This window comes from Daucus carota, chromosome 3, assembly GCF_001625215.2.
Source record: "Daucus carota subsp. sativus chromosome 3, DH1 v3.0, whole genome shotgun sequence".
NCBI classification, from domain to species: domain Eukaryota; kingdom Viridiplantae; phylum Streptophyta; class Magnoliopsida; order Apiales; family Apiaceae; genus Daucus; species Daucus carota.
The window spans coordinates 12475625-12488320 of NC_030383.2; the positions used below are offsets into that span (position 1 = coordinate 12475625).

Here is a 12696-nt window from a genome sequence, read left to right on the forward strand (position 1 = left end):
AATGACATCCTTAGTTGCCTCCACAATTGCCTGCAATAATTCATCATTTACACTAATATATCAATTACAAATGTATAAACGATACACTACATTAGCTTAATTCACTATGTGTGTGTGTGTGTGTGTGTGTGGAGATCTCTATGCACACTAAATTATAAAATTTAGTACTATAATACTTATATATATTAGAAACTTTAGTACTATAATACTTATATATATATATATATATATATATATATATATATATATATATATATATATATATATATATATATATAATCAAGTGTTCGTTTCAATCCAACAGATAGCAAATGTTGCAAAATTAGAGATACTTCATGGCTTAAGTCTTTACGAAGACCAAATTCTTGTTATTAAAGCTTGTTACCAGGCCACATGTGTTAAATTATATATGCATTAGAAAATTAAACAACAGAACGCAAACAATTAGTTGAAATCACAAGAACAAAGTTTAATCTAAGTGTGATTATTCTATATTGTCAGCCTGGCCTTGAACCATGATTAGAGTACAAAGCAATATAATCCTACACCTACACTATCTGTAAGTCGAGGAGCGATGATTTGAGCCTTCTGCAATTATCTGGTGAAGTTGACTAATCTTAGCTCTGTACCAACCCCTGAAGAACAACTTGTATAAAAGATATACACATGTCACATCCTATCGTTCACATATTACATGTCGTTAAGTACTCGATAGAGAATCTTAGACAAAATATCAAAGTCATTATATCTCAACGACAAGTACCAGGAAAAGGAAAAGGTGAGAGACACAAAAGCATAGCTAACCCTTTACATTAACAAGGAACAATTAACTCTTCTATCAATATCATAATCGATGCCCACAAGAACATATGCTATATTACAGGATTTAGCACTAAGATTATTTGTCTGTGTCGACTTGATAACCACATCAAGTTTGTGCAACTAACTCAAATGATGATAATCAAGCATATTAACAGTGCTTGCAACCATCTTCGAGTCTGTAGTCCTCGATTCTGATCAGTTTTTTTTAAAGATATTGATCCAATAAAATAGAAATAAAAGACAACATTTTCTTTTCGGCTTTCCCTGGAATCATACATGCCAAAATTGTAGTGTTTGTGATTGTCAATCAGGTAAATAAAAGAATAATGTCTTTATAGGTGGAACACATGATTTAGACTTGTGATACTGCTAAAATATCTACTCTATCCTTTGTGGTTTCCAAATCCATTTACTTTCAGAATCATTTCTAATGTCCTGATGGTAAAATTTCTCAATGGTATTATCTTCACACACTGCACCAAAATATACTGTAATCAATTCGATCAAATGCCTTTCAAGTCTATATTCATATAGTTTCAGCAAGTACTAGATACCAATATTCCATAGCAAGCGGCAACAAGTTGTGCACCAACCCTCTGCATTATATATATGCAGAGGACTAAGTATACATACTAGATTTGATGATTTTACACATTGTATCTTCTTACTCGAGCTACAATTATGTACCAATCAACATGCCCATATATATACACCTATCAAATCCTACCTGCAAAAAAGAACTATACCATTATCTCCCAAAACGATAGTACATACTTATACACATGCACTTAACATGTTTTCAAAGAAGAACTGTTACTCTTCTCAAGTTAATTACACTAAAATTATATAAACTTAAAGGTGACATTTATATATTTAACAATTGTATTTAAATCCATGTCAGAAGATGCAATTGACCAACCTCTGCGGATGAACATCCACATCAACAGGCTTCCTCCAGCTCCTCTCAGACCTATCACCATTTCCACCACTCTGCCCATTCCCACTACCAAAACTTCTCTTCCCAAAACCAGGTCCATCACTTGTTGCCTCATTTTCCTTCAACTTCAAAGACTCCAACTTTTTATCAACCTCCTTCCAATCCTGTCCCTTTTCCCTCAAGACCTCCTCCCTAGGCCTAGCATCACCAAAAGGATTCAACCCTTTTGGCTTAACAACACCGCCATTCTGCACCTCCTCACCAATGGGCACATTCCTCGGCTGCAAATTAAGCTTAGGCCTAACACTTCCCACATCCTCCTTCTTCTTCCCCCAACTCTCGTCTCTCTCAAACCCACCCCCTCTCCTCTCCCTCAAACTATCAAAAGCACCAAACTTCCTCCCTTCCTCTTCCTTCTTCCCCCAATTATCAAAATCGGCCACACCACTCAACTCAAACCCTAATTATCGGTTTCATCAGCCCTCGAAGACGTGAACTCCCTAGTCTTCCTATCTCGAAAACCAACCCATATCAGTTTAAACCAGATTAAAACAAATTTGAGCCACAAAAAAAATTAAACCCTAACCCATATAGAGAGATACAAAACCCGGAGAAGCACACAGAGAGAGATACACGGAGAGAGACGAGCATAATAATGGTATACAGTACATATAAACACATTTATAAACCCCAGAATGAGCATAGCAGAGAGAGACGGAGATAGAGAGATGGAGAATCGAGAGAGAGAGAGAGAGAGAGGGAAGCACTTACAGGGTGAGAGATTTGTGAAAGAGTGTTTGAGAGCAACAACGAGAGAAAAGTAAGTGGAGAGGGAGAGAGGTCTGAGAGTGAAAGAGTTGGGAGAGATGAATGTGAAAGTGAAAAGTAGAGGGAGCGGGTGTTTTAATTTTTGGCCAAAACAAACCCGGGAAACCATGGCAAAAAAATAATAAAATCAATCCCACCGAATCGAACCTGCTACCCTTGCTCGGCCAAGTTAGTGTTTAACCACTAGACCAACTACAACATTGTGTTAAAACTAAAAAAACTTAAATATAAACATACATTTATTTTACAAAATAAAATAACTAGAAAGTCAGTTTTTAATTATAATATTCCTTCAACTAATGTTCAAAATTATCAATTTTAAGGACCAATATAAGTTGAGTAATTATATCATATCCGTACGGTTGGATCATTTAAATAAATTACTTATTTTTTTTAAAAAAATAACCCCACGTCTATATTTTGGTATAACATAATATTTTCCCTATAATATCTCAACAAATAAAATCATATTGAGTTGATTTTGGTTTATAACTACGATGAGTACTTAATTTACGATCCGTACGGTTGGATCGTCTAAAAAACAAATTTATTTGTTTTAACAAAAAATAACCCTACATCTATATTTAAGAATAACATAATATTTTCATTATAATATCTCAACAAATAAAATCTTATTGACTTGATTTTTTGTATATAACTATGAGGAGTACTTAATTTACGATCCGTACGGTTGGATCGCCTAAAAAATAAAATTATTTTTTTGTAAAAAAAAATAACCGTACATCCATATTTAAGAATAACATAACATTTTCGCTATAATATCTCAATAGATTAAATCATATTGCCTTGATTTTTGGTATATAACTATGATGAGTACTTAATTTACGATCCGTACGGTTGGATCATCTAAAAAACAAATTTATTTTTTTGTAAAAAAATAACTCTACATCTATATTTAAGTATAACATAATATTTTCGTTATAATATCTCAGCGGATAATATCCTATTGATTTGATTTTTGGTATACAACTACTATGACTACTTAATTTACGATCCGTACGGTTGGATCGCCTAAAAAACAAATTGATATTTCGAAAGTATACACCCTAGGATAACTTCTGATAAAATCCAAACCCTGAACTCTGACATTCACTGCAATGCATGATTCGTGTGTCTTTATAATTTTTTTTTATATTTTTCTTCTTTTGCTATCATGATTAGTACCTTAAAATAGACCATATCACAAAGATTCTACATTTTTCTGCTGTTTGAAAAATTAATTTGAAATTAGTTAGTCAGTATTTATAGTTTGTTATGGAAAGAAAGAAATTTTAAAAATCAAATATTAACTCATGAATAATATTTTATTAATTTATTAACTGACTAAAAGCTAGTTTCATTTTTTTAAATTTTTTTTAAGTTTACTTAGCCGAATAATTTTTTTTGTTTTTCTCACAAGTCAAAACCGACCGCCATAGTCGTAAATCGGTCGGAAATGACAGAACGAAATGGTCGATTTTCTGCACTTGAGTTTGTGGTCGGAAATGAGTTAAATTTGGTCGGTTTTCTGTGTTAAAATTATGAGTTTGGTCGGAAATGTGTTGCATGTCGTCGGTTTTCTGTGTTAAAATTATGAGTTTGGTCGGAAATATATTGAATGTGGTCGGTTTTCAAGATGTACAATGTTTTTAGTTTTTTTTAAATAGTTTACTTGGTCGAATAGAATTTATTGTTTCTCTAAGAAGTCAAAACCGACCGCCCGAGTTAATTCGGTTGGAAACGAAGCAGGCCATTTCCGACCGCCCAAATCGGTCGGAAATAATCTGGGCTCCACCTCGTCCCCACTCAGCCAATCACAAGTCGACAACAAGTTAAAAGCTGACCTATTATTTAAAACCAATCAAGGTGGTCGGAAATGACCACAGGTGGTCAGAAATGTGTCGGTCGGTTTTACCGACGTGGCGTCCATGTCAGCTGAAGAACGTTGGTGAGCGGGACCCACACCCATTATAACCGACCGATTTGATGCGGTCGGTAACGGTGGTCGTAAATGATGCCATTTTTTACGACCGATCGCGTTTGGTCGGTAAGTCGGTCGGAAATGACCGCTTTTTTTCCGACCACTTTGGTCGGTCGGAAATTTTGGTCGGAAATGCCCGCTTTTCTAGTAGTGTTGTGATACAGAGAGATAGTAGTATTGTATTTGTATACAAGTACATGTGGGAAGTAAGTAATATAACTTTTGTCATTGTGGTACAATATTATTCTGTATCGAGTCGCAACTATTGCAGATGACACATCTTCTGTTTGACATTATACTAATGACGACTTAGAATATAGTGATCATCTGATTATCCTTGTCAGTCAACAATGTGCCAAATGATGAAAGCATTATATACGCATATCTCTCTTAGGATGAAAATATGACCCTTCAGAACTGAGATTATTATCCTATAAATTATGGTTTCAAACAAATGCAATGAGCAAGATATTTCTTACTTTTTTTTTTTTTTTGAAACGAAGATATTTCTTACTTAGTTTTTATATCCTATAAACTATGGTATTAAACAAATGTAATTTAAATTTCTTATGATATAAAAGTTAAGTTTGAGTTTAGTTTAAAATATTTTTATATTATTTCAAACTAATACTTTTTTGTTCCTAAACTAATATATTATTTTTAAATTACATATATTATATAATCAAAATAAACTAGAAAATTTATATTATTAGAAAACTTTATCAAGTGTTGCAGCTACTCTTTCCTACACAATATATACGTATATGCATGTAAATTCTGTTTTGCCAAAAAAAATATTACAAATAATCTGCTAGTATGAATGAAAAATTGAATATATGATTCAACCTGGAAGAACTTCTATAAATGCGCAATCTTTTTTTTAACTATAAATAAATTTACCCATCAATATAATAAATCAAGACCTGCTACTTTTCCTATAATTACTTTTGTAGTCGATCACTGAATTTGAACCCAAATAGCCTCACTAGGAATCTCTTGATGAACCACAAAAATCATGTAATATCCTGACGGTGCAAGATTACCCGACCCGGGTGTCACCACCCGTATTTGGTATTTGGATCGTCCCACAATTTTCACATCTTCACTTCTCAGCACCAACAATCTTTGGTTCATGCTAAACGAGTGCGTAGTAAACGATGGTGCAATCATTGTCACACGAACCATATCCATTTTGACTCTACCCGGAACCGAAAATCTAATCGGAACTCGTTGCCCATACCCGATTTTTATCCGACTAACGGGCGATATAATGGTGGGGCGTAAATATGCGTATATCGGATCCAAATACGAAGGTGAAAAAGATTCCAAACTTAATTCTGTAGGAAACAAAACTCCTGTAAAATCATATTTTATATGAGGGTTGCTTCCTCCAACTAGAACCCTGCCATCACCTAATAAGATTGTTGACGAGTGATACATTCGCGGAATTTTGCTGGGGTTTTGAACCTCGAACCTTGATTCGATGTTCTCATCCGGGTTGTACAAAACCGGGTTTAAAACCGGGTCCCGACCCATTTCCCAACCAGCCGTACCGGCCGAGGCACCATTAATGATCAAAACCTTAGCATTAGGAAGCAACAGCATGTCACCCATGACTCTAGGCATAGGCATTTTGTCCATGACCCATTGTGGCTTCGCCTCGTTTATTTTAATTCTTCCACAAGAATCCAATGCATTTACAAATTTATGACTCTTATTTGCACTCGTGTATGAACCTTTTGGTGCACCACCACACACCAATACTTCAGCTTCAACTTCGTCTCCTTGTGTCATCTTAAGTGGAAGAAGAACCGCGGAGCCGGTACTCGGATAACTCCGTGGATCGCCACCTGGCACGTTAGGATAAGTCCTTACCACCACGTTTTTATGATAGTCGAACAATATAGACCGATTATTGGCAAAAATAAATAAATTCCCGTCGACATTAAGGAAAACAAAAGGGTACAAATTATTTTCAATCCCCGGATCATTTGTTTGAAACAAAAAGGGCAGGTTGTACGAAACAGTCAGACCGGTTTTTGGATAAAACTCGTAATTAAATTGTCTGCGGCCGCCAATTATAATCTGACGGCCGTCAGGTAAGATTTGATTCGTAGCATACCATCTCCTCTGAATCAATCCAGATACGTTTTCTTGCCAGTCGCATGAACCATTATCGCACGGCTTGAAGACTCTGACCGCATGATCACCGCCATGGTAACCGCCCGTCTGAACCAAGCTACCGTCAGGCATGACAGCGCCGGACGAACACCAAAAATCAGTGAGTACCATGAGCGGACGTATGGTATTGGTGTGAACATCATATTCCACCGAATGCGCAGTGCAGTCAACAATTAAAGTCCCTTTGTTGCTTGGATAAGTACGACATTTGTGGTTGGGAAGTGACAAATTGGAGTGGCCGAAATCTGTACGATCAAACATGATTACACGGTTGTTATTGAGGAGTTGCATGTGCATGGCAGAGATGCCCACATTTTTTAGCAGCATGTCCCACTTACCACCGCTTGTGGCAGCGGCAGCACAGCGGACTGATGCAGCAGCGGCTAGGATGACAAGGATTAGCTGGCTCCACATAGTGTTGGAAATTGATCTGCAAGAGATTGTCGTATGTATGTTGATAAGGTTTTTTGTTTTGACAACTCTGTGTTTGGTAGTATATTTGATTGTAAATGGTAGTGGTGGAGTTTGCCTTAAATACTTGTCTGTAGTACATGTAAACGAATCGGATTTGGATCAGATTTAGTTAAATTTATAGCATAATCCATTTAATTTTATCTGAGATCGGATCGGAGGGGCGGATGCTTTACAAGTCAATCCTTATCCGGTCATTCGGATCGTGGATAATTAGATCGGAGATCCGATCTACTAAATTTTTTTAAAAAAATAATAATAATAATTTTGCACCATATATGGACAATGCATTAACCTTTCATACAGAAAAAAGGTGATATTTTTTAGTTATATTAATTCATGAATTTTAACTTAACAAGCATAAAAAGAACTAATTAATAAATCAGTAAAGTAAAATCTGCACTTTTATTTTATTAACAAAAATGCAACTGAAAACCTTTAACATAGTATGTATCAAGTGAATAAAATAATAATAGATAAGTTGCTTGATACTCGTGGAGAAAAAAAATCGATCAGCCCGACTTTCCCAAATGTCGGGTATGCTCCTCTATTTACTGGAATTTAGGCTTAAGAGCGGTTGTACGGTTATAAGAAAATATGTTTTAGAATTTTGTGTTGTATTTTTAGAATTTTTTATTTTGTATGTAATATATTAATATAATATATTTTATAATATTATAATACAATATAATATAAAATATATAATATAGCTAAGCGTGGATCAGGTCAGATCGTTTGACAGATTGAATTTGATCATATCCATATTCATTCTTTATCGGACCGGATTATTAGCGGATCGAATTTTTTACTAAGTGTCTATATCCATTTATTTAACCACGGATTGGATCGGATATCTAATCCATTTATAACAGGCCTGCGGCCTGTACATATTTATTCATGTGATATTTTTCAAAATAACATATTCATTTTAAGTGGGATATTAATAATGTATTTTTATATATAATATAAATAATAGTTTATATTATCTTAATTTTATTTATTGATTATCTTATTATTTTTATAATAATATTCATATGTTTAGGATTAGTCGGAATAAGAAATTGGTTCAAAATTGGAGCTTGAATTGAAATAGGTGCCTTTAGCAATAAGTTATACTAATATTTTCATTGTTTTAATCAAAATTGAAACTTGCAAGAGTCAGTTCTATTATATATTCATACAGATTAAGATCGATTTATTTAAAGAAACATAACATTAGATAGATTAGAAAGCTCACGGATGATCTTAAACACTCACGGTCAGTGCATTGATGTTCGCAAAGGAGCAAGAAATATCCAAAATGATATATTATTTATAATTTATTAAATCTACCTCTTTTCTATTTAGAAATAAAATATAAATCATTTTTATATTTATATATCATATATTAATAATTTTTATTATTATATAATCTTAAAATTTATCAGATTATAAAATAAAACAATTTTTATAATTGTTATGGAATAATATATGAAATAATTAAAACATCAGATCCAAAAGAATTTTGGTGGCGTCCACACACTAAAAATTTAAATTACTTGAGAGGTTAATTGTTACCGCACGCAATCAATATTTGTCTGGGACCTGAGGTTTGAAGTTTTCAGAGCCAGTCCTGATCTATATGGATTTGTAATTAATTAGCCACGTTACAGGGAAGAATCATTTTCAGTACGTAAAATCTTCCATTCGAATTGCTAGCTTACGCAAATACATATACTTGTACGTTGGAGACAAAGAATAAAGTTGGTGCCATCGTGTACAGTTCACTTTCAAATAAAGCGATACGTAAACTTTTTGTTTTTCAGCTTTTACATATTCAAATTTTAGATATTTTGTTAAATCAATTTGACAATAGCAGCTAAAACCCCGGCTGTAACCGGAACTTTCTTATTGCCTTGTGAATATTTTAGTTTAGTTTAGTTTAATCTCTTGTTATGTGAGAGTTAATCAGAAACAGTTTTAGAGTAAAATAATTGTTGAGTTCTTTATATATATTTAAATCGTATAATTTCAACGAGTATGACAATTATTACCAATACATACCACCTTTAGCTACAATTCACGGTAGCATAACTGAATTGCCTAAAATTTTATACGTCAATTAATAGTGTGCTGTTTTTATTACAGAAAACGTTCTGACATATTTTATCTATTTAGCCAAAAAAAAATAAAAATAAGTGTATCCGCAGAATAGAAATGCGCAGGAAATAAATAAAGGTATGGTGAGTGAGCCATACAGCTATAACTTGCCTTGTAGGTGTAGTGATGCCCCAAAATTTTGATCTTTCGGTGCAGCTTGAGATGGAAATGTATAAGTGGAAGAGGACTCCTTTGCAATTTATTCCCTGCAGGAAATAAAGTGTGCTGTCTTCAACATTTCCCAAACACGAATTCATGTAATACGTTAACTCACTTCTGACTTTCATTTCTTGTTGGCCCAGCTCAAGTATATTCTTTGGATTGTAGTGAATTTTTCATTCACCATAAATTGTTCGGATTTTCTTCCATGCAAAACCCTTTTTGTCTGAAATGTAATAAGCACTAATCATAAGAAAAAATTACAGCAAACTTTTTATTTCATCGGAAAAAAATAACCATCCCTTATATTTGATCATCTTTACCCATAATTATATTATTCCTTCATCATCTGTTCAATCTGTTAAAGGTCAATCATGTTGCAATCCTGTCTTTAATGGTCCTTTTCATTTAATAAAATTTCTAATTTAACAAGTAACACATACCTTGATGCTTGTGAATTACAAACTCTTCTAACATTAAAAACGAATGTGATCCACGATAAATAATCAACGTCAAGAATCTTCTGGCAAGAGTTAAAAAGATGAGTATATTTAAAGTAATTAATATGTTAAGTTGAAAAGTTTTAAAAAAAAAAAATTTAACTTGATTTTTGTTTTGATGACTTTGTGAAGTTTATTATTGTTTGTCTCCGTTGATTTCCAATAAAAATGATTACATGCTCATATTTATTTTATTTTTAGAGAATAAGTCATTTAATTTAATATCGTATAATTTAAACTCTTTGCGATTCTAGTATTCCTATAATTAATTATGAAATAAAAAAAATAAGAATATGATCCTAATAAACCACCCAACACCTAATTTTTTCACGTTAAATTTTACTCAAGTGAATATCAAAGAAAATGATTTTTTATAATTTAGAATAACAAAATGAGAGAGGCTGATATTATTAATATTACGAATATGATGTATTTATAATTTTATAATAAAAAATGAGAGAGGCTAGTATTATAAATATTTTATAATATGTTATATGAATATTATTTTTTTAATCCATAACTTTTAATAGATAAATTGATAAGAATATCATAAAGGGATATTTTGTGTTTTACTTCCTACTATTTAAACAATAATGGCAAATTTAGACTTTTTTATGCTTTTATATACATAAAGTCTTGATGAAAAAAATTTAGAACAATATTTTATTATTGACTATATAACTAGTTAATTAGAAAATTTAGACATGTTAAATTTTGATATTATTGCGGTTTCAAAACTTACTTTATAAATTATAACTATTAACTTAGAATGTAATTTATTTTAGTCGGTGTTTAAAAATGTATTAAGTTTGTTCAGAGAGAGATTTTGTTTTTAAAATGCTTCAAATTTATACTATGCGAGGATTTTTTCAATTTAAGCGAATTAGCGGTCAAACTCAGGGTCTCTTACTCGAATACAAGACAAGTGGTCAGGACAACAAACATCCATCTCATTTTAACACTCTATATATCACCACACGTTATCATGTAATTGATGCAAGATGAATAATATTTTTGTTTAAATAAAAATATAAAAATATGAAAGATATAATTTGTAATTAGTTATAAAATAGGAAATTAAAATTACTATTAATAATATATATTAATATTAAAAATACTTATAAATAGATGTATCCTACTTCAAGACAAACTAAAAATCAAATAAAAAATCTATATAAAACGTGACCTTAAATAATATTCCTTTTTATATATACGAAGAAAAAAATATGAAAAATATAGTTTATGATTAATACTCACTCTGTTTTTTAATATTTGACGCTTTGATTTTCGGGACGAATGTGCTACTGATATTAAAAAATACTTACAAACAAGTGATAAAAAACCAAGTCAAAAGGCTCTGAAGCTGGTTTATAAGAATTTTTTAAAAACCAAGTCATTAAGCCAAAGAGTCTCTGAAGTTGCTTGTCACAGTTATCATCATTTAAGTTCCTGCGTCACTAAATGATAAATGGTCCAAGTGTTGACACATACAGAGGAACAGGATTATTATCTTGGGTTGCTTTGAAGCAAAATTATTGAGCAATCATGTTCTTGTGTGTTCGTTCACATTAAAATGTGTATAATCTGAATTTATAGCTGACAGGTTTGAGAGTACTATATTAATCTCTCCGTGCCTGGCGATTAAGGTTCCGAAGTACGCCACAAATAATTGATAGCATTACAATTTTCAGGTATAATCATATCGTCAATAGTTGTTTTTTTTTTTATAAATGAGTTAATTTAATAATAAAAATCATACGGTGTCCACAAAAATAGTCGTTTGAATAAACAAAATATAAAAACAACACTAAAGGGTCGTTTGGTTCGAAGAGTTGTATCAGGTTGGAATGAGGAATCAGGTTAAGCTGGTATGGGTTTGCGATATCATATCTGATATCATGTATTTGGTTGAGGGCTGGAATTAATATATAAAATTTTTGTAAAAAATAAGCTATTAATTTATATTAATTGAAAAAATTAATAAAATTATTATTGTTATATATTTTTGCATCAATTGATTTAATTTTGTATAAAACATTAATATTTGATTACTTAAATAGAGACAAAAAATATCAAAAATGAATAGATTCTCATACCTCCATCTCATACCCACCTCCCCATCTAGGTATCAAAAACTCATACATGGGGGTTTAAGGTATGGATTTGAGATTTTATTTTCACCAATCAAACACCAAGTATGGGTTTGGAATGGACAAACCCCATACCTGATTCCACGTACCTGTGAACCAAACGACCCCAATTAATCTATTGTTGTTAGAGATAAGAATAACATGATTTATTAAAAAATGATATTTACACATATTTCGTCACTTTCGCCTCCTCCATAACTAGTTTGAACTCTGAGAATGCAATCCCTAACAACTTTTATTACTAAATCAAGTATCATACACTCACACAAACGGTGGAAAAATAACAAAACCTACACAAATGGTAAGACAACAAAAACCAAAATCTAAGTGGGAACTAAACGTGACAAACTAGCAAACTTTAGATTTGTGACTGATAATGTAGATTTTGTTGTGTTTTGATTTATATAATTTTTTGGTTATAATTATTTGGTTTTGTAAGAGCTTTTCCGGACAATTTTTTCCATCAAATATTAAAATTTTATTATAGTTTATATAGTAAATGAGATAGAAAACTTTCTTTCTTTGAAA

General features: G+C 32.0%; 1 protein-coding gene across 1 annotated transcript; it reads right to left on the minus strand.

Annotated features, from left to right (window-relative positions):
- Positions 1-5403: 5403 nt before the first annotated feature.
- Positions 5404-7233, minus strand: LOC108213675 (aldehyde oxidase GLOX1-like). Its single transcript, XM_017385469.1, has one exon. It carries the CDS (start codon positions 7161-7163, stop codon positions 5526-5528), a length of 1638 nt encoding a protein of 545 aa, XP_017240958.1. The 5' UTR covers positions 7164-7233; the 3' UTR covers positions 5404-5525.
- Positions 7234-12696: the final 5463 nt, after the last annotated feature.